General features: G+C 50.8%; 1 protein-coding gene across 1 annotated transcript in view; it reads left to right on the top strand.

Annotated features, from left to right (window-relative positions):
- Positions 1-951: 951 nt before the first annotated feature.
- Positions 952-22183, top strand: part of NUAK1 (NUAK family kinase 1) — a 72484-nt gene continuing 51252 nt past the window's right edge. The window contains exon 1 of the mRNA XM_032416135.1: positions 952-1468. Within this exon, the coding sequence (XP_032272026.1) occupies positions 1205-1468 (264 nt within the window). The 5' untranslated portion in view covers positions 952-1204. The remainder of the gene's footprint in view (positions 1469-22183) is intronic.

Genomic DNA, 22183 nt, shown 5'->3' with positions numbered 1-22183 from the left:
TCTCCCTTCCCTGGCGGCCAGAGTCCTGGCTGGTGTCGGAGGGCCGGCAGTCCGGCGGCGGACCCCAGCTTCAGCCTCTGGGCCTCTCTTCCTCCCCGCCTCCGCCTTTCCTCGGCGAGGGCGCGGGGCCGGGGTCGAGGCGCCCCTCTTGGGGTCCTCCGCGGAGCGCAGCCGCCCCAGCCGGAGGAGGGGGCCTCGGAGGCGGGGTGCCAGCCCCGGCTGGGCGGGAGGGGTGCGCACTGCGGCGGAGGGGCCGTGACTCACCGCCTGTAACCCAACACCCGCCCTGCTCCCCTCCCCCAGCCTCTCCTCCGTCTCCGGCCTGGCGGCCGCGGCGACACCTAAAACAAAATGAAGGGGTGCCCAGGCCCGTGGCGCCCCCGGCCGGATCGCGAGCGGGTCCCGGCGGCCTCCGGCTCGGAGCGCTCCTGCTTCTCCCGCCCCGGGGCTCGGCGAGCCGCCGCCGCCGCCGCCGCCCGGGCGCCAGCAGGCGGGGAGGCCGAGCGGCCGGAGCAGGAGACGGCGGCGACGGCGGGCCCGCGGTAGCTGCGGCGGGCGAGCCCGGGGAGGGGGCGCCCCGGCTTGGAAGCCTCCGGTCCGGGTGGCGGCCGAGCGAGGACAAAGCCCCCCCCGCCCCCGGCCGCCGCTGCGGCCTACCCCGCGCGGCACAAAGGGCGAGTCGCGACACGCACCCATCCCCCTCCCAGCTCGGGTGGCCCCGGGCCCCGGGTGGCGGCGGGGAGGTGGGGAAGCCCCGGCCACGCCGCCCCTCGCTCCCCTCCCCCGGAGGCCGGCCGAGCTCGGCGCCCCCGCCCCCGCCCCCGCCCCGTCTGTGCGTCCTCCCGGGGAGGGGTCGGGGGGCGCGGCGCCCCACATAACACTCCCCGCCTGCGCTCGGAGCCACCCCTCTCCCCTCCCTCCTGCAAACACCGCCGCCTCCCCTGCCACCGCCGCCACCTCGCCCGACGCTCCGCAGCTCGCCGCGGCCGGGGGGCGGTGCGCGGACCGTGCGCGCCGGGGGCGCCAGATGTGCAGTCCGCGCCGCCGCCAGTGACCGAGCCGCAGCCCGAGCGGGATCGGGCCGCCTCCCCAATGCTGCGGGGGCGACCTTGAGCGCGCCCCGGCTTCCTCGGCGGGGACCCCGACACCGCGAACGCTGTGCCCAGTCCTGCCCTCTCCAGCCCGGCTCGCCCTGCGTTCCGACATGGAGGGGGCCGCTGCTCCCGCGGCCGGGGACGGCCCCGACTTGCGGCCGGGGGCTCCGGGCTCTCCCCCGGAGGTGGTGGCGGGGGCCACCGCAGCCCCCGCGGCGGCGGCGGCGGCGGCCCCGGAGCCCAGGAAGCCGCACGGGGTGAAGCGGCATCACCACAAGCACAACTTGAAGCACCGCTACGAGCTGCAGGAGACCCTGGGCAAAGGCACCTACGGCAAAGTCAAGAGGGCCACCGAGAGGTTTTCGGGTCGAGTGGTGAGTGGGGGAACCCCTCCCCCCCCCCCGGGGCGAGGGCCAGACGGGGCTGCGGACCGAGGGCGCGCCGGCCGGGGGGCTGGGGCTCTGAGACTCTCTTGTCCGAGAGGGGCTTCCCGGGAACCCCCAGACAGACTCCTCACTCTCTCCCCAGCTCCCCGTGACTCAGGCGTGTCTCTCTCTCGAAACACTTGTTACATCCTGTCTGCGCATATTTTGGGGGTTTTTCTCCCAGCAGCAAAGTAGTGTTTATGATTTGCAAACACTTTGCAACGTTGGGACCGTGGAGGTCTCCCTCGCGGGCACGCATTCAGACCAAGCCCTGGAATGCTTTATTGCTCTAACTCCGAACAGACCCACATCCTCAGCAGGGAGCTGGTCCCCGGAGTCCCGTGTCCTGTACGTGAAGGCGACCCCCACCCTCCCACTCCTACTCCCCATCACCCCGGTGCTGCTGTAGTTGCAAGGGAGGGTGGACTCCTGCCTGTTTTTTAAGAGAGAAGGTTAGGGTGCAAAAGTAAAGACTACTGCATGCCTGAGGGTTGTGACAGTTCACCTCCGCTTTGGGGAGGACTGAAATGCCCAGGGCACGGGTAGCCACACAGATGCTGAATTGCAGCCGACCCCACTGCCTTTCAGGTCCTGGTTGCAGGGCTGCTGAATTGCTTTAGGGGACTGGGCCAGCTGCCCCACTCTTTGTGACAGCTGAAACCCTGCCAGGGTCCCAGCCCCATTTGGAAGCGGTTGGAGTACCTTGGGGTCTCTGCGTGTCCCCAACTTGGCTTGTTGTCCTTTTCCTTTCTGGGGAACAGGCCCTTGAAATCCACACTGCTTGTGGCCAGAGGGTTGGGTTCAAAGTGACTGACTGTTGCAGAAAGATTTTGTGTGGTGTGTGGCAGAAAATTAACATGGTTCTTTGATTTGAAGCGTATCAGATGTATTTTAATCAATTTAGGGCCAAAGTCAGGAACTAATTATGGTATGCCTCGTGTGCACTTTTGGGGTGTTTCGGGGCCCAGGGTTGCTTATAAACTTAACGAATGACCACAGGGTAAAAGCAAAATGAACTGTTGAATGAAGTAGTAGGTAGGTTGATGTTGGTAATTTTCTTTTCAATGTGTACAGGGACCGTTCTATGGAGAAAATGGGGCCCCAATCAGAAGGTTTAGCCCCGAATTATCAAATATTTGGATACCTGGATAACTCCCTCATCCTAAGCTTCACTGTTTGGGTTGATCCAACTGTATTCTATAGCTTAAAAAAGAAGTCTTTCATAGATTAATTGGAAATTTGAGACATTGTACATTGTATTTTTAAAGCTGTCTCCGATAAACAAATCTGATAGCCAGCAAGTAGTTAAGAATTCACTCTGGGCAGGTGCCATTTTTTCGTAGGTTGAGCATTTTAAAGAGGAGATGGTTGTAGAGATGTCCTTTGAGGAACAGACTTTCAGGTCTGCGGAAGAAGAAGCTGAGAAACGTGCACTTCATTCATGCTTTTCTTCTGAGGTGATATTCCCCAGGCTGGATGTTGAAAAAGCAAGAACTAAGCCTAGCTCCTTGCTTGTGTTGTCTTAATAGCTGTTGAAGAATCGCGCTGGGAAGTTGGAAAGCGGAATAATGAAAAACAGACACGGTCGGAGCTGCAGGTTGAGGATGTGAGCTTGAGAGGGGTTGAGTGGCAAGGGTGTGTCTGGGATCTGCCAGAGGACACAGAAGCCTGAATGCTGGGGAGCTGCCGCCAACTGTTTGAAAGAATGAAATCTTGTCTATGGCAGACACCTTTTTGAGTTTCACTGGGGCTTCCTGTCAGGCATTCGTCTCGCTGTCTGATCCACAGACGAGGTTAGAGTGAAAGGGATTGCATCAGTAGACGGGAGCCTGCCTTTCTCTTTTGGTGGGTGTCTTTCCCTTTATTTGCAGAAACTCTGAACATTCCGTCGGGATTTAGTCGAACGACCACGAGGGGGCGCCCTGAGAACGGGAGAGGCTCATTTCTCCGCCGGCAGACTCCAGTCCTGCTCTGTTATTGTCCAGCCCTGGTCGTTGCCCATTGTGCTATTAATTTCAGCCAAATCTCTTGTTTTACTAAAAAATTATGTAAAGATTTTGAATCTGGTAGCAGATCCAGGCTCAGAAGCTGGCAATCCTCAAACTGCTTTCTATTCCATAGATAAGCTGAGAACCTTAGCAGAATCATCTGGTGAAAGGCTTGCATTAACCAGATGGGAAAACTGAGGTTTGGTGATGGGAAGCCCTCCTTGGCCTTGAGTCCTCCCCCTGCTGAGCACAGTGCTCACAGATGGTGTAAGAACTTAAGTGAGAAACAGGAATTGTCAGGTGGAAAATTCCCTGTGCCTGGCTGAATAGAAAATAAAACAAACACCCAAAAAAATTGGTCAGCAAGTCGTTCTCGCCTGTACAGCACTTGGTGACTCAGAATCTGTCAAGAGCAGCAAGACGTTATCATCTGAAGTATGAACTTGGGAGTTTTCTTCTGGTTCTAAGGATGCAGTGAATAGCTATCACTTGCTTTCGGGGTGCAGTGGAGGAGAATCGAGAGAGCGCTCTCTCAGGTCTGACTTTTCGGGCTTTGGGTAGAATTCCGAAGTGACGTTTTCATGTCATTTGTCTTCTTCATTGCCATGTCTTTTATGGCACCTCTCAAGAGGAGCAGGGGTTTTAAGCCGCTTTGCCAGCGCTGGTGGCTGGCGTCCCGGGCATGAGATGCTGTGGGATCAGCACTCCCGTTGAAAGCAGCTCAGAGGCAGAGAAGTGTTTAAAAATGAAAATGTTGTGGCTTTTAATTGTACATCTGGAAGGGCCTTCTGAATCAGAGCACCACGCAGCATCATCTTCTGTGTTCTGTGAAAGCCACTTCCGAAGAGAGTTGCAGGATCAGGAGTTGGAGTGGCCCTCGGCCTGGCCTAGTCCAGGCACACTCCTCTCTGAATTCCCAAATGTGGTTTGTGGCCACTGCCGGAGGGTGTCCATGACACAAGGACTCCAAGTGGCTTGTTCCAGAGATTAACACACCCCACAAGGAAGCACTCTTGCAGAAGGGCTAAGAGCCCTGGCGGACATTCAAATCCCAACTTTTCACTAGCTTCGTGAGCTGGTGCGCACTCTGTAACTTTTTGAAACCTCAGCTTCCTCATCTGTAAAATGGGCTACCGATAGTACCAGTTTCGTGGACTTGTGTAATAATTAAATAAAATAATCGATGGAAAGCCTCAAGAGGTGAAATTAGCTGGTTTAGTTCCTTCTTTTAGCAGAATTTTTTTTCTCACCTCACGTAGACTTTCCCTTAGATTTTTAAGACCATCAGAGAGACATGGTGCATTGGAAAATCAGCATGCTATCACTCAGAGAATGGTGGGGGAAAGAACCCACTTTTTAGGTTAATTAAGGAATGCGAGGTTCGCAGAAAAGTGCACCCATAAGAAGCCAAGACCATCAGCCAGATTCTGATAGGATCTGCATGCATTTCTAAAGCCTTGAATTTGGGCTTTGTTTCTTGCACAACTTTTGTTTTAATACAGTTTTGGGCAGGGCCGTTGTTGAGCGGAGCCCCTGTGGCATAACACGGCATGCATTTTCTTTGAGCCAAACTGCCCGGACCTTCAGGCTGTGCAAACTATTGCCAAAAAACCCAAACCCAAAAACAAACAACATCTTGAGGAGCGGTGTCATGTGATCACCTCCCCGCCAAGGGCCAAGTTCAACTTTCCCTCTGCACCAGGTTATCTCTTGTGAGCAGTGTGCTGTGTGGTATGAGCAGGAGGCGAGGTCTCTGGGCGGGTCTGGCATGGGAGGTGCAGGACCAGTGGGCACAGTGTGCCCCCAGTTTACCATTGGTGTGCCTGGGGGTACCAGAGCTCTAGCTTGGGTGATGGGGCGTCCTCACTCCGCAAAGGAACTGATTTGACCAAAAATGGGTGTTTTAAGCACTGGCCCAAAGTTACTCCTTGCCTGGTGCTGGAAAACTGCAAATGAGGGGTGCTATCATATCGTAAGCTGGCCTGCTAAGCCAGATGGCTGTCATCTGCAGGGCCATGTTGCACTGAAGACCCAAACCCAGTTTCAGGGAGTAAGACGCGTTGGCCAACACATGGTACAAACTTCTCATCCCGGAGATGGGAAAAATAAAGCATAGACGCGTTAAGGGACTTCTCTGGGGTTGCCTGAAATGCCCCATATTTCAGTCTTCTGAAACGCAAATCAAGGATCATCTTCAACATCATCTGCCCTCCCTAATCCTCCAGAATGACCCAGTGACTGAGCTGGGTCTAAGCAACCTGATTCTCGGTTTGGTATTTTTTGCATCACTCATTTAATAAATCTTTACTAAAGCAAGACGTGATGCTCACGCTTAAGGAGCTTGTAGTCTAGTAGCCAAGATAAAATGTACTTACAGATATTGAACTAGTTCTGTGTGGCTGCAAGATTTATTACCATCTCCTGTATGCTGCTCTCCACGTTAAAATGCTGGGACACAGGAGTGACCGAGGCCCACGGATCTCCCCATCTGGTGGAAGACGCAGTAAGCAGTTACCTGGTCTGAGTGCCTGGTACAGGACTGACTGGATGATATCAGGTGATTGTCCAGTTGGAATGTAGCTTACTGAAGCTTAGTTTGTTCGATTGCGTTCGATTCTGGACAGGGACACCCCCTCCCCGTATGGCCACAGCTACTATGATTACTACCAGCTGACACTTTTGAAAGCTTGGTGTGTGTCCCGCTGCACTAACTGCTTTCCAGACATCTCTCATTTAACACAACAACCCCGAGAGGTGTGCACTCGAGTTAGAACCATTGAACAGATGGGCAAAATGATGCATAGGGAAGTTAAGTAACTTGCCCAGGGTCATACAGCTGGAGGGTCACGTGGTCTGTTTCGAAACCCACTGCTGCTAGAGAAATGGAGAACCTTCCTTATGTTGCACAACCGGTGACCTCTGGATTTGGGCATGATACTTTGCTCGTGGTGTCGGAAGACCAGCCATGGGGTGATTCTTTTCCTGGGGGGCGGTTTTCTCTGCACTGTTCAGGAAAGGAATAGAGAGAAAGGGCTGTGGCATTCTGGAAGATTAGGGAGGGCTGATGATGTTGAAGATGATCTTTGATTTGGGTTTCGGAAGACTGAAATATGGGGCATTTCAGGCAAAGGGGATTCTAGGGTGAACAGGCCAGATCACTTAGAATGCAGGGTTTATGCTGGGATGCAGTGGGAAGCAAGATTGGCAAGATAGGATGGGGTAGTAATAATAATATTTAATAGTAGTAATAGCAGCTAATACTTTCTGAGTGCTTATAACATGGGCCAGGTACACCGCCAGGTACATATTAACTGATTTAATTGTCATAATGTGCCTGTTATTATCCCGTTTCCTGGATGAAGAAACTGAGTTGCAGACCGTGAAGGTCACACGCAGCAGCAGGGCCCGGGTTTGGACGCTGGCAGTGTGAATGCGGAGACCTTGACCGTATCTCTTCCTCTAGATGGGCTGGGCTGGGTTCTGGTATCAGCGGGGCTCTGAGCCCAGCAGTCTGGTGGGCTGGCTTGGAGCAGGGAGGCTAGCCTGGAGGTTTTCGCAAGAGTTGAGGTATGAGAAGATAAGGATCGGAACCGCATTAATGTGTCTGCTTCTGGCGAGCTGTCTGCTTGTTGGGCCATGAGTCTGTTTTAATGAATCAAGTCAGGGAGCTCTCCACCTGGACACACACTGAGTTCTTTGTTCCTCGAGTAGCCTCAGATTCTGGAAGCCCTAGCAGGCCTGGAGGGGTCAGCTGGTTCACTTCCCTGCCTGCAGATAGAAATGCACCCACAGCACGCAGGACATCTCACTTCCTCCTGGGAAGCAGCAGTAGAGGAGGGCTGGGGCCGGGTGCCTTGTCTGCCGGTAAACCCGGCCTTACTGTCTTCAACCTCCCGTCGTGCCTAGCATCGTGCCTAGCACATAGTAGGTCCTCAACAAAGGCTTGTGGGATGGACACTGATGTGAATACACTGGGCAAAAGGGACTATCTTAGGACATGGAAAGGCCGTAGGCCGTCTTCTGTGACCTCAAGGAGCTCTCTGATTTGCTGGGGTTGAAAAACAATTGCTGGGAATGAATGCGGCTTAACACGGGCAAACACTGCGGAGCCGGGCGGACCGTTCCGTGCACGGATTCCCTGTCTGCTGCATGCGCGTCTGCACTGTGAGGGGGAGAGACGGCCGTCCCGGGCCTGTCGGCTTCCTGTCCTCAGTGGCTCTGGAGTCAGACGGCCTAAGTCTCGTTTGTGTTTCCCACATGAAAGTCCCGGAGCATCTGTAAGTTATGATTTGTGAAGTATCTGTTTTAGAGCAGAATGCATTTATCATTGTGCTGGCCCAGACGACACCGTACAGGGCGGGAATGAGAAGATCCCAGGCCCCGGAATAGGAGGGGCTTGGCCAGATGACCCACCCGTGAGGGGAGTCTGGCCATATTGATAAAATTCTCTGGAAACGGCCCAGGAGCAGCCAGATGTTGACTTCACGGTGGGGCTGTTCGGTGAACTTGTAATTGCCTTTTAAGATGGGGATGGGCAATTCCCCTTCCAGACCTGCCCAGGAGAAATGCAGACACACGTCCACACGGAAATGTGAACACAGTTGTTCCTAGTGGTGTTATTTCTAAGAGCCCTCAGGAGGAGCAACCCAAATGTCCATCAGCTGATGAACGGATAAATAAAATGTGGTATGTTCAGCTTATTTGTGGACTATTGTATGTGATCCTTTCCATAATTTTATTTATGGAATATTTAGGGATTATTGTTCTGCAGTAAAAAGGAACGAAGTACTACGAACGCACTACAACACGGATGAATCTTGAAAACATGATGCGAAGGGAATGAAGCCAGTCACAACAGATCATATGTTGTATGATCCCATTTCTGTGAAATGTCCAAATTCGGCAAAGCCGGAGAGACAGACTGTAGACGAGTGGTTGCCTAGGGCTTGAGTGGGTTGGAAGGAAATGGGGAGTAGCTGCTAATGGGGGTGGGGTTTCTTTTTGGAGGGATGGAAATGTTCTAAAATTGATTGTGGTGATGGTTGCACAACTCTGTGAATATACTGGAAGTCCCTGAATTGTACATTTTTAAATGGGTGAATTTTGTGATGTGTAAATTAGATCTCAATAAAGTTATTATTTAAAAAAAAACACAACAAAACAAGGCGGGGCTCAGGGTAGTGGGTGGGGAGTGGGGATGGGAGTGGAAGCCCCATATCTGTCAGGCCCTCAAGATTCCAATCTGTGGGTCCCCAGAACGCTCACGCTCATTTTGTGTTGGAAGTGGAAAGCAGTGTCCTGTGTGCCATGGTCAACCAGATGCCCACATCCACATTCCATCCCACAGCTTGACAATGGTGTGACCTTGGCCTCGTTCTTAGTTTCCTTGAAACCTCTGTTCTCTCATCTGGGGCTTATACTAGTTCTTACTTTTCAGACTGTTGAGAAGGTTCAATAAGATGATGTGATGTAGCTGAGCCTTTAGCCCAGTGCCTGACACACAGTAGATGTGTATTAAGTGCATCTGGGGCTGTGGTTAGTCTAAAAGGTACATCTGTCTGAAATAGAAAACGGCTTCCCTCGAGGTGGATGAATTTGAAAAGGTTCCCTTCCTGGCCCAAAGCAGCCCCCAGACGGGTGGCTCTGGGAGAACGGGTTGCCATTCACTTGTTTTTCCATGGGGCGCCCTGTGTGCATATGATCCCCACATCCCTACCTGGCAGCACTTGCTGGTGGTCTTCCTCATTCTTCTTATTATCCACCACTCCTCCCTGCTCTGTGACTGAGTAGTAACATTCAGACACAACATACTAAAAACACGTAATAAAGACTCAACGTATATAGGGGGTTGGCATGCCTCCTTTTCCTTTTAATCTAGCGGTAAACCAGATGTACTGAATGAGTGCTTCCTAAGTGCTCAGGACTGTTGGCCATTTTGGAGAACATGACAAGTCCTGCACTGAGATGCTGAGACTTTAGTTGGGGCATGTGAGTCATACATCTGGAATAATCTGGGAACAGTGCAAGGTAGTATCTAAATGAGGTGTAGGGGAAGAAATCATGGCTGTAGGACAAGCGGACTTGGGTTCAAATTCATCCCTGCTACTTGGCAGCTAGATGACCCTGGGCAAGCTACGTGTTTTCTCCGAGCTTCTGTTTTCTCACCTAGAAAGGGCAGCTTTCGGCATCCTACCAAGTGGGATTGCCGTGAGAAGTAGAACTGGAAGCTTCCAACACAGAGCCTGCTGCCTAGCAGGCTTTAGGAAACCAGGACTGGTATTATTATTTATTCTGGTGAGAAGTACCAGCATAGAGTATAGAGTAGCTGGTGGTCTTTTTATCCTAGATCGTGGCTCTCCCTGCTTAAAACCCTGCCATGGGTTGTGTGGGGACTAAATTAGGAATTTGCCACATCCTTCAAGGCTCCTACCAGTGTCCAAACTCCCACTTCTTCATTCCTCTGTCTTGGCCCTTTGTTCATTTCCTTCAGAACATGTAAACTATGCAGCTTCGATGATTTGTCTGTGTATACCTTCCCCTTCCTCCCCCATTAGAAGGAAACAGGGGTGCTGTCTTACTCCTCACTGCTTTCTGGCCTGTGGCCTGGTGCTCTGCCTACAGTAGGTGCTCAGTAAGAATGAAGGAATGAAGGAATGAAGGAATGAATGAATGAGAAGTGCAGCAGCAATGCTGAGGGGGGAGCTCTGTGACCATGGGAGGCAGCAGGAAAGGCCCTTTGGGTCCCCACCCTCTTCCCTTTCTGAGTCACCCCCCTCCTCACCACTGTGTGGACAGGTGTGGAGAGCCCACTTTTTAAAAAAATTTTTTTTTTAAAGATTTTATCTATTTATTTGAGAGAAAGCATGAGCAGGAGGGAGAGGGGGAGAGAGAATCTGAAGCAGACTCCGTGCTGAGCATAGAGCCCAACGCAGGGCTCAATTCCACGATCTCGAGATCATGACCTGAGCCGAACCAAGACAAGAGTCGGACGCTTAACCGACTGAACCACTCAGGCGCCCCAAGAGCCCAGCATTGTTAGCTGCAGCTCTGCACCCCTACCAGAGAGGAGGAGGGGGAGGAGGAGGGAGCCCATTTCCCACCCTGGGCGGCTGCTCCCACACTCTCACCTCTTCCCAGGAGACCCCAGCCCCTCATCTGAGAAGCCTGGTGATCAGCTCTGTAGAGTAGGCAAGCTTTAGATGCAAAGTACGTTTGCAAGGTTTTCAAAACATTTTCTCCCTGGGTTGTAAATCAAGTACTTTAAGAATTGTAAACCGGCTGGAGTGCAGAGTTAATGTATGTCTGGAAAAAACACCATCATGATTTGCCTTTTAAACTCAAGAAAAGAATTCCACGTCGCTTGCTTTCATGAGAGATACTGAGACAGCATGAGGTTTCTGGGCGAAGGGGCTGGGAGGTAGCTGTGGCAGGTTCCCCCTTCGCTGGGAGGGGAAGGGAATGGCAGTCAAGTGGCTCAGGGCCTGAGGGCAATTTCCCAGGGAAATAGGAGGAGTTGCTTCTTTGTCTTAGTATGTCCTAAAGACCCCATCCCCTCCCATCCCCTCTGCTTGTGTCAAGCTCTCCTATTTCTGTAGCTCCAAAGCCATAAGGACAGCTGATTGCTGCAGCTTTGGGAGTCCTTGCTGGCTCTTGCCGTTTCATTAAGAACTGGGCTCCGCTCAGGGATGATTCGCAGGGATGCTCTTGTGTTTTCTCCAGGATGGTGGAAGGAAAGTGGATGATCCCATCTGTGGCTCTGGAAGGGAGCGTGAGGGTGGGTTCTGAGCATGGTCTCTGAGCCAGGCTCCCTGGGTTTGAGAGCCCGCTTGAACCTCCTGTGCAACCTTGAGATGGTCAGCCCGACTCAGTTTCTTCATCTGTGAAATGGGAGTGGCTGTGAGGATAAATGCGCTGTGTGTCACTTAGAAACGTGTGTGGTCCACAGCAAATGCTCCTTACGTGTTGTTCTTGGAAGAAACCCTCCTGGGAAAGGCCGGACAGCCCGTCGGCTGTGCCCGCGCCTTGGGCAGCCTGGGTGCTGCGCATCACGTGCAGTAGGGACCCCAGTGTTGAACCCCCTTTCCTCACCTGTAAATCGAGGGGCTGAGACAGACTGGTCTCCAGGCTCACAGAAAGAGAATCCTGGGATTCACTGAAATTGGTGAAATGTAGATTTCATTTCCTGTTGCTTGGTTTTTGGCAGAAGGAGGCTTGTTGCGGGGGAAGGGAAGTATCTTTATTTCTCAAAACTCTTTTCAGATGGTCTGGTGCAGGCTTTGACAAGTGTGAGGAGAGTCTCCCCATGTGGAGTGTGAGCCTGCAGTGGGGAGGCCTTCTTACTTCCCAGCTCCTGGTCTCATCGGATGCACACGCACCCCCTTCAGCCCAAGGCAGGCGGTGCTTTGTTAAGCACGTCTGTGAGGTGGGTTCTGCGCTAGATTCTGCGTGAGATAGAAAATTCTCACTTTCCAAGGATGTATCCGTTTTCTCATGTGTAAAATGGGACGGTAATAGTAGGACGTGCCTCCTAGGTGGGCCTGTGGATCCAGGAATGGTGCTGAGAGCAGGGTCTGACATGTAGCCAGTCCTCGATAAATGTGAGCTGTGATTCTTCGGGGTTTGGAGGAGGGCAAGTTCATGTTCTGTGGGTTTGCTTAGAGGGATCTTTGCTTATCCCTAAGATACCTAGTGCTTAGTAGAGCTTTCCGTGGGGCCCTGGTGAAGCCAGAGCCCAGGCTGGCTCTGCTCTTGGTCCTGCCTGTGGCTCTCCCTGAAGACCACATTTTTTTCTCCCCGTGGCTTTAGCAGTGGTGGGGGCATTTGGCATCCCGGGAGGGCTCAGCTCCTTCAGCCTGGCGACAGGTGGGGTGGTGGCAAGACTCGAGGGTTGAGGAAAAGACTAAGGAGGCAAGAGATATCTTCGCAGGGCAAGAGATATTTTTGGCAGCTTCACTTAAAAGGGAGACTTGACTCATGCATTTACTACTATTTTATCCTTAAAGAGGGAATCAATTGATCAATCGATCAAACTCCTTTTTAGGGAGCACTTTATTTTTGCCAGGCCTCGGGGTAAGTGCGTCACCTACATCACCTGATGATGTCCTTGTCGTGCTTAGACCCGTTCTAAGGGAGAGATGCTATAGCTATTCCCACCTCCCTGCAGAGGGGACTGAGGCCCAGGGCCACTCTCTTTGTCACTTGGGGAAGATGGCAGGAATGAAACTCAAGTCTGTCTCAGCTCTCAGCTATGAGTCTAGACAGCTTCCCAAGAAGGAGTAGAAATATCTGCTGTCATTTTTTTTTTTTTTCTTGCGGCAAGTGTTCCTTCTGCCTCTCCCACGTAGCATTTAAAAATATTTATTCAGATAGTTGGTGAGCTCCTCCTGTGTGCCCGGCACTGTGCTGGGCACAGGGGAGAAAATAAAGAGCAAGATACAACCTCTGCCCCAAGGCGACTCAACCACCTCTTGGTTCTAGAACTTGCGGCTACCTCTGGTCATTTCAGATCCCGATTTTTGTGGCCCACACTTACCCGTCTTAGCTGGTCCATTTAAGGAGACTGATTCACTGGTGTGTGTCTGTGAGTCTGTGTGTGTGTGTGTGTGTGTGTGTGTGTGTGTTGCTTTAATCTCTCAGAATTTCATGCCTTGGCCTCAAGTACATCCCTCATGCAGCCAGCCTTGACTTTCTCAGTCAATTAAAAAAGATGCGGACAAACTTTGAGAAACTCTCAGTGGTCCCAGATGCCATGTAATTACCTTGTAATGGTTCTTAGTAGATTTCAAAGTGAACTTTTCCTTCAACTAGCAGAGGGAGTGGGAGGGAAGAGGCTAAGCCTCCATTGATGGGGTGAGCTCCGGGCCCAGCATGTGAATGTGTTTGGATGGAAAGGCAGGGCAGGGATGTGCTCACTCTAGGGAGAGAACCCTACCTTGCATCTTCCTTATGGTCAAATGATAGGTTTTCCAGGCAGAATCAAATGTGACGTTCAGGGAGGGAACTGGTGTGTGAATGGGCGTGCATGCAGCTGGTAGCAGAAATCCTGGAGAGGAGAGGAATTAAGTGGAAATCTCCCCTGAGTCCTGTGCACCTGCTTGAGTGTGTAGGAGGCTCCAGAGCAGATGGAGGGTCCTTTCCCTAACAGTGTTAATAGCAGGAAACATTTATTGAGTGACCGGTGTATGCCAGGTGCTGTTCTGAGTACTTGACATGCCTTCTCTCCCATTCTTCTGTATCATTAGGATGTTCATTTTGCAGATGAGGAAGAGGAGTCTTAGAAAGGTCAATGACTTTGCTCAAAGTCTCAGAGCTGGGATTTAGGACTGGGCTGTCTGACATCAGGGTCATGGTCATAACCACTGGGTTCCCTAGCCTTTCATGGGTCTGGGACCTTGGAAGCTTCTGCAGCCCTCCTGCTTTGACTTTTTATCTGCATGCTGGATGGTAGACACCCGTTGAACCCAGACTTAAAGCTCAGAGAAGTTGTCTCCAAGCTTGTGAAAATGGTAATTGGAGGAACTCTGTCCCATAATCTCAGTTATTCTGTGTCTTACTCATCTTTGTCCTCCCAGTGCCTAGTTCAGGGCCTGGCCCACAATAAGAATGCCATCAATACTTGCCGAATGGCTGTGGGGCATCATGAGTCTGGGGCTGGTGTCAGGAGACTTGGGGTCAGTCCCCTCATTGCCACAACTTGAGCTGCACGAGCTGGGGCAAGATCCATCCCTTCGATAGCTTTGCGTAACTCATCTGGAAGATGAGAGCTCTGGGACCGATTTTGGTGTCAGGCTTCATTATTCACTCAACAAGTGTTTGTTGAGGGCCGGCTCTGTGTCAGACACTGCTCTGCTCTGGGTGAAAGGGGAGAGTGACAGTCAGACGACGGGGTTCCTGCTCTCCCAGAGCCCCCTTTCCCGCCTCTTCCAGAGTCTGCCCTTGGCGAGTCTTCACGCCCTGTCCCCACATACCTCTGAAGTGGCAGTCACCGAATCCTCCCTTGTTCGTCTTCTTTCACTAGAATGCACGCTCCCACCCCCCGGGCAGGGATTTTCATCACTTTGGCTTACTGATGTAGCCCAAGTGCCTAGTCCAGTGCCTGGTGAATCAATGTTGGCGACACGCATGCACGCATGCCCGAATGAATGATTCGGCTATCCCCCTTGCTCATGAAATCTCTGGATGTGAACGTTCTGGGGCTAAAGCCCAAGAAGAAAATGAAGGAGCAAAAGTCCCCTTTTTCCAGGAAAAACACCGTCTTTACAAAAGCGAGCTGCAGCCGGGATTGGGAAGGAAGGTTTATTATCTCCGCTAGCTGCGGGATGAGGGAGTCAGGCAGGATTCCTCTGATTTGTCATCTGGTGATGCTTTTTTGCAAACCACAGAGAAAACAAAACAAGAGCAAAAACTCTCCCCTTCCTCCCACTGCCCTCCTCCCCCACCCGCCCCCCACCCGCCCCACGTGCCTTCTTTATTTCAAGCAGAAAAAGCACTTGCTTCTTAAAACAGCTCATGAAGGAAAAAATTATAACAAATATCTTCCATTTCTCTGGTGGCGGCACAGCCTGAATTCCTTTCAGCCCCACAATGAGTTCTAATTTTATGAAATGTTTGGATTAGCCACCAATTTTCCGGTGGAATTTAGGAGGCTTGTATTTGTACTTAGGCTTGAAGCGGGGAAATCTCATAAAATCCGTGCAGTGTCTTGGGCCCAGTGGGACGTTCTAGCCGAGGACAGAATGACTGACCATCCACAGAGCGGTGGGGCCGAAAGAGATCTCTCTGGCAGCTGTGGGAAGGCTTTGCGGGTGGCAGTGTGTTCCCGAACCACAGTCTCTGGGGCTTGGCCGGGCTGCATACCTCTTCCAACTGATCATGGGCTATAAAAATTCCAGCCCAAGTACAATGCCTTGTACCTGACCTTGTTCTTTCAATTCTCGGAGCCAGAGAACATTAGGGCATCTGGTAATTGGGTGAGAGGCATTTGATAACACATGGTGCTCTAAGCACTCCCCACTCCCTCCCAACCCCTGTAGTACATAATGCCTGTGTTATCATTTCCCGTTTCCATTCCTTCTTCTGCCTCTAGACCTGCACCGTCTAATAAGGACACGGGTGGCTGTTAAAATTAATTACAATTAAAATGAAAACTTCAGTTCCTTGGTTGCACTAGCCACATTTTAAGTGCCTGATAACTCTTTGTAGCTAGTGCCTCCCTACCATTGGACGGTGCTGAAAAGGTCTTTTCCATCATCACAGAAGTTCTGAAGGGCAGAGTTGCTCTAGATGCTGAGTTTAATGAGAGTAGCGTGCCGCCCTTTACTTTGCTTTATTAGCTCCGTACTCGGCACTTGTCACTATCTGTAAACGGCAACCCCATTCATCATCTTTTCTGTATCTTGTGTCTAGAACACTGCCTGGCATGTTGTAAGCACCCAGTAAAGATGCTTAGGTGAATGAATGAAGTCTGATTCAGCATTGCTTTGTATGGGCCTTACACATAGTGGGCCTTCCAAAAACTGAACGAACACTTCGAGAGTTAGAACCATTGCGTGGATTCACCTGGTGTTTGTTGAGCACCTGCTCTGTGTCAGGCCTTGTGTGAGGCTCCGGGGGATACAGACCTGGATCCTCTAGCTTAGCCAATCCAGTGGTTCTTACATTTGAGGGGACTTGCGACTCTGCTGGGTGTGCCTGTCAAAATGCACCATCTTTGGCATCTACCCCAGAGAGTCTGATCCAGCTGGGCTGGGGTGGGACTTAGGGAGATTTGGGAATCTGCAGCATTTTAACCAAGCAACTCAAGCGAATGTGATGGGGTTGGTCCATGGTCTGCACTTTGGAAAACACAGCTCTGGGGCGCCTGGGTGGCGCAGTAGGTTAAGCTGACTCAGGTCGTGATCTGAGGGTCGTGAGATCGAGTCCTGCGTTGGGCTCTGCACTTGGCGGGGAGTCTGCTTAAGATTCTCTCTTCCTCTCCCTCTGTCCTTCCCCCCCCCCCGCCAAATAAATCTTAAAAAAAAAAAAAAAGAAAAACTCAGCTGGACAATGGGAGGCTAGTTGCTGTATTCACACGGGAATACAGCACCCCACTTTCTTTAGTCCATACATTCTCTTGTGATAACCAGAAGGCTCTCAGATCTTGGGGTTCTCTTAGTGGGCCTGAAACGTGAGATCTCTTTGCCCGATATCCTCCCATGGAGTAGTAATAATAGCAAACAGTTGCATAGCAGTGATTATACCTGGCTATAGCCCACGCGTGTTAAATCACTGACCTAAATTCATCCTCATGGTAACCTTAACAAGTGCACACCATGATTATCCCCATTTTACAGTGGATAGACTGAGGCACAGAAAATTAAGTCACTTGCCCACATCTGCAGGTGGAGGTGGGATTCAAACCCTGAAATGTGGTGACGCTGCTGTTCATGGTCACTGGGCTTTGAGCAGCTGCTTCCTGTGCGTGTTGGATGGACCTTCCTATCCTTTTCTGCCAGTTGCTTGGAATCAAAGTTCAGGTGCGTTTATGCAAATGCCTGTTTAGGGGATTAACACGGGTGGGCATTATGAGCTCTGTTGATCTACACGTGTCCATCCCTGGCCTTAAGGAGCGGAATTAACTCATTCATTTGGCAGACATTCCCTTGGGCCCACTATGTGCCAGCCCTGTACAGGGCCGCCAGGTGGAAGAGACTTGCCCTTGGCCTAATGGGGGAGATGGGGGTGAGGCAGGGGCTTTCTGAGAAAGCGTCTCACCCCGGATAGGTTTTCTTCTGGACAGGAAAAGCAATGCCGATCTTAGAAACTAGGCTTTCCCTCAGTTTGCTGCTTGTGACTCTCGATTTTTTTTACATAGTTTCACTATAGAATATGCCCATTTCACCTAGTAGGGGGTGCATGCATGCGTGTGTGTGTGTGCGTGTGTGTGAATTTTTTATGTGTGGTGGGGATCCAGCATAAGGAAAGATGTGCCTTTCTCCCCCACCTTTTTTTAAACCACTTAGCAATTCAGGAAGCCCCTTAGGATTGGGAGCGGCCCGGAATTCCCGACCCACTTGCAAGAGCCTTGAAAGGAGAGAAAGGTTGACACTTACAGGGTGCACGTGTGTGCCTTCTGCAAGGCACACCGAAGGAGGCCGCTGACACGTATCCTCTCATTTCACAGCAGCTTTGTGATGGGGTGACTGTTAACTACCACTTTGCAGTTAAATAACTTGATGCTGGGAAAGAGTAGCTGATCTGCCCAAGGGATCAAGGCCGCACCTGCGCTGGCTCTGGTCCGTCCGACCCCGCTGAGGGCAATTCCCGCTACACCACTGGTTCTCCGTCCTGGCTGAGCATTAGAATAACCTTTTAAAAGCTCTCTGGGGATGGCGCCCGGGCACCAACATTTTTAAACAGTCCCCTAGGTCACTGGCTGGCGCACGCTGACTGCAGAGGTCCGAGGTCTGCACTCCCGAAGATGTCTCCTTCAATGCCTGGCCGAGTGGGACCTTACCCACAGGAAGGCAAGTCCTCCCCCAGCTCCCAGCCTTGCCCCCTGGTATGCTTTCTTTCTCTGGGGAGGACTGGTGTGTCCAAAGCCATCCCCCTGGACCTGGGCCGGGACCTTTTGCTCCTATTGCATCAGAAGCTGCCCGTAAATGCGGCAGCTGGCTTGTTTTCTTTCTAGGCCCCAGTTGTAGCGACCTTTGTGTGTCTGTTTATTTCAGCAAAATAATCCCATCCTGCAAAATCAATTCCCTGGGGGCTACAGAAGTATATTTGGAGGGACTTCTTTTAGTGGGGTGACCTGAAATGTCCTCTCGAAAGTGGCCCCAGCTGCTCCCCTTCTCCCAGCCCCTTCTCACTGTGCCCTCTGACACTGTCCTCTTGACCTCTCAAGATTTTGAAGGTCTCATTGGGGTCCCCTTCTTACTTACATATATTGCATAAGGGCTCTTTGTTAACTATAATCGTAAAAGCATTTTGGAGCACTTAGTGTTGTTGGGACCCCTCCGGGGTATTTTCTGTGTGTTATCTTATTGCATTTTGCATTTTCTTGGCAGTAAGAGAGTAAAGAAAAGTCTGAAATCTGGGGCTTTTTATCCTTAGGGTGGAAGGGCTTACAATCGTGTCACGATTTGCTGGCCTTGTTGGAAGATGAGGAGTTCCATGGACTGTAGAGGCCGCCATATTGGGGCAGTTGACTTGCCTGGGATGATGGTGGGTAATTGGCTGATTGAACAAGAAGGCTGTAGGGAAAGCAGAGAGTAGCAGGTGCAACCCCTAGTCTTCAACCTGCCATGAGCCTCAGTCAAAGAAATGGAGAGTACTGGTTAATCTGATGTGCCTGGTAAGTGGACATACTAAGTTATCACAGAGAGCTCCAAGTGTATTTTTCCAGGTAATTGGAGCTTACCCATTTAAGAGCCAATTTTTTAAAAAAAATTATAGCCATTTATTATGGAAATCTTTTTCAAGTGTATGTACACTTTCCTTCTTAAAACAAAGTACTTGAACGTTAGACCTCTTCTTGATGTCTTTGGGGGAACTTCTCCCAACTGGTCCTCAGAAGTTTATTTTGGGGTTCTCGTGTCTGTTATTTATAGTTTGTCGGCCTTCTCCCTCATCAACTTTCATTCCTGTCTGTGACCTTTTTAGAGGATAGTGCCTGCCCAATACTGAAAACTCACAAGACACAGAAGTTAAAGATGGAAGGTAAAAATTAGTTGTCCTGTCTTGCTTCTGTCCTGTCTTGGCTCCCTCTGACGGCTTTCTCCTTCCATTTTTCCACTTCCCCGAAGATTTGCTGTGACCAAGCTTATTATAAATATTAGTAGGAAAATTGTGGGTTGCTGTCTGCGGGGGCTCAGTGCATGGATTCAATGACATTTCTTGGGTGGCTTTCCTAAGGGTTCATTTCCTTTCCTCTTATAATCTTCACAGCTGAACGGGCCCTGACCGTGAATCTCATGAACTTCTGTTTTTCATGTGACAGGATGAGCCATTGTGGGGGGAGCAAGGCTGGCCAAGGTCACTCAGGGAGAACATTTTCCATTTCACCGTCTCTTACCTGTGTTTCGGAGTGTGGGTTAGGGGGTCAGTGGCGTTGGAACTAAAGGAGATACTGCCATATTTGAATAACTAAAACCGGGAAAACCCTACCTTTACCTCAAGGTTGCTCAAATGACTGATTTTTTTAAACTTCTTTCCTGCGGGAGTAAGAAGCAGAATGTGGCCTCTTGTTCAGCATGCCAGACCCACTCTCTGTTGGAACATCAGTCTTAGATTAATTCGGAGATGGACTGAGAAACACACTTGAAAGCAACTTGCATTATTAGCCATACATAGCTTACATTTTATGACCTGCTTAAAGATGCAGGGAGCATAAATCTTGGGGAAAGACTGTCTTATTTACTTGTTCGTCTTTTCTGCAGATGGGATGCTTGCATCAGAGCCGGGCTGGCTTCAGATGTCTGATCCAGGACATTTTAGCTGAACTGTATGAGTCCATTAAACAAATGTAAGGGTTTTTGGGAAAGAAGGGCTGTGTCTCAAACCAAATGTTTTACATAGAGAACATCTGGGGAATATCGGTATTTGTGTGTACAGTACATCAGAAAGCAGCTTGGTGGGGCTCAGCTCGGATGTTTCTGGCCTGCGGTTGCTGGGATTGACAGTTTCGTTGTAAGGGAACGGTTCTTATGAAATGTTGCCATCAAGGCAGTGCTCGATCCAGGAAGGGGTGTCCTTGTTTAGCCGCACACCCAAATTGTTCTGATTAGCTCCCTGGCCGGATCGTCCACGAAATTTGAACAGTCTGATATCTGAGCTAGTTTCCCCCCAGGCCTAACCTCCCGAGAAAGGAAGCATCCCAGTGCCAGGACGCAGGGTGTTTCTTCCTTACCCTGCGCTTCTGTGGATTTGATGAAATTGTGGGAACAGGTGTGGCCCAGCGGAGGCAGCATTGGCCACAAAATCTAAGTACCCGGTTGACACTTGGGTGTGGCCTTCATGACCTGTGACTTGGGGAGTCCCTTTTTCTTCAGTCTCTGTTTTCCTCTACTGCAAAATGAGGAGCCTGTCTCGGGCTGGTGGGGAGAGTACAGTGAAGCGGGACGGCATTGTATGCATAGTGCGTGGGGGTCATTTACGCACCGTGGTCTTGCATCCCTGGGCTTGTGATCTTCCCCACCAGGACAGAAGTGACATGGACTGGAGTGGAATCCGGGATATCATCTGGGTAGGTTGTCTGACTTTAGCAACTTGTAGGTACTGGGCCAGGTTGGTGGCAGTGAGTGGATGGGTATTCTCATTCTTAGAAAAGTTAAGACAATATTCATCATGTCTGATTACATTCAACTCAACAACTATTTATTGAATGTCTGCTGTGGTGCCAGACTCTTTCCTAGATATTGAGGACACAGGGATAAACAAGACAGTTAGGGTTCCTGTCCTGTAGGCTCTGCTTGCTATGCTTGGTATTGACCGTGAATGACCCTCCCTTTGGTTGGATTATATGTTGACTGTGATTTAGGTCAATTGGACAAGGACCAGGGTATTAGTGTGCTCAGGCCGGATACCAGAATACCACACACCGAGTGGTTTAAATAACAGAAATTACTTTTCTCCCAGGTCTGGAGGCTAGAAGTTCAAGATCAGGGTGCCGGCAGGGTTGGTTTCTGGTGAGGCCTGTCTTCCTAGCCTGTAGACCACCACCTTCTCACTGTGTCCTCACATGCCCTATCATGGGTGTGTGCATGCTCCTGGTGTCTTTTCATCTTCTTACAAGGACACCGGTCCTGTTGGATCAGGCCCCCACCCTTATGGCCTCATTTACCTTTAATTACCTCCTTAAAGGCTCTGCCTTCAAATATAGTCACATTGGAGGTTAGGGCCTCAACATATGAATTTGGGGGGACACACAATTCAGTCTACAACAACTGGTAAATACAGATGTGAACACTATTTGGCAGAGAATATGGTTAGACTTTCTCCACTTTTCTGCAAGATAGGTCAAAATAATCCTTATTGAACCCCCAACCAGCCAGAAAAAAAAAAAAGGCAAAACTCCACAACAATTTAATACGGCTTTATTGTGGTGCGAGAGGAAATTATTGTAAAAATTACATCTGGATGGTCCCTGAAGATTGGCATTTTGACGTGTACCAGTCAAGTGAGACATGGCCCAATTCATGAAGGAGGTGACTGAGTGTAGGTGTGCAGTATGTGTGAGCAAGGGGGACAGTGGAGATGTGTCCTTTTTAGGGATGGAAAAATGAATGAGCAAAGTGAGACTCAATTTTGGTCTTATTTAGGAGTGTGAGTGAGACACAGAGGTAGAAATGGTGGGGGTGATGCATGGAAGGACTTCTCAGGAGGCCCCATCTCTGCATACCTACATCAGTTCGCCTGTGATCTCACAAAAAGACACTTTGCTGGGAAGGGTCTTACAGTCCTAGAAAAAGCATCATCTTGGCCAATCTCTAGGCCCATGTGTTTGCCTATTGGCTTGAGGAGGGTGAAATATCTTGATTGGTAGTGTCCTTGTCTGTGCCAAAGCCCGTGTATCTTCTGGTCCAGTCCCCCATCCCACCTGCTCCCAGGAGCCTGCTCTGACTTCTATAGCCCCAAGCACAGCAGGCTCTCTCTTCCCACGCTGACGCATTGATGTCTCCCGGTAGAAGTTAGGGGTCTT

The sequence above is a fragment of the Phoca vitulina genome, unplaced genomic scaffold (genome assembly GCF_004348235.1).
Source record: "Phoca vitulina isolate PV1807 unplaced genomic scaffold, GSC_HSeal_1.0 scaffold19, whole genome shotgun sequence".
NCBI lineage: Eukaryota > Metazoa > Chordata > Mammalia > Carnivora > Phocidae > Phoca > Phoca vitulina.
The sequence above is the reverse complement of the archived record's forward strand: the minus strand, read 5'-3'. Positions and strand labels throughout refer to the sequence as shown.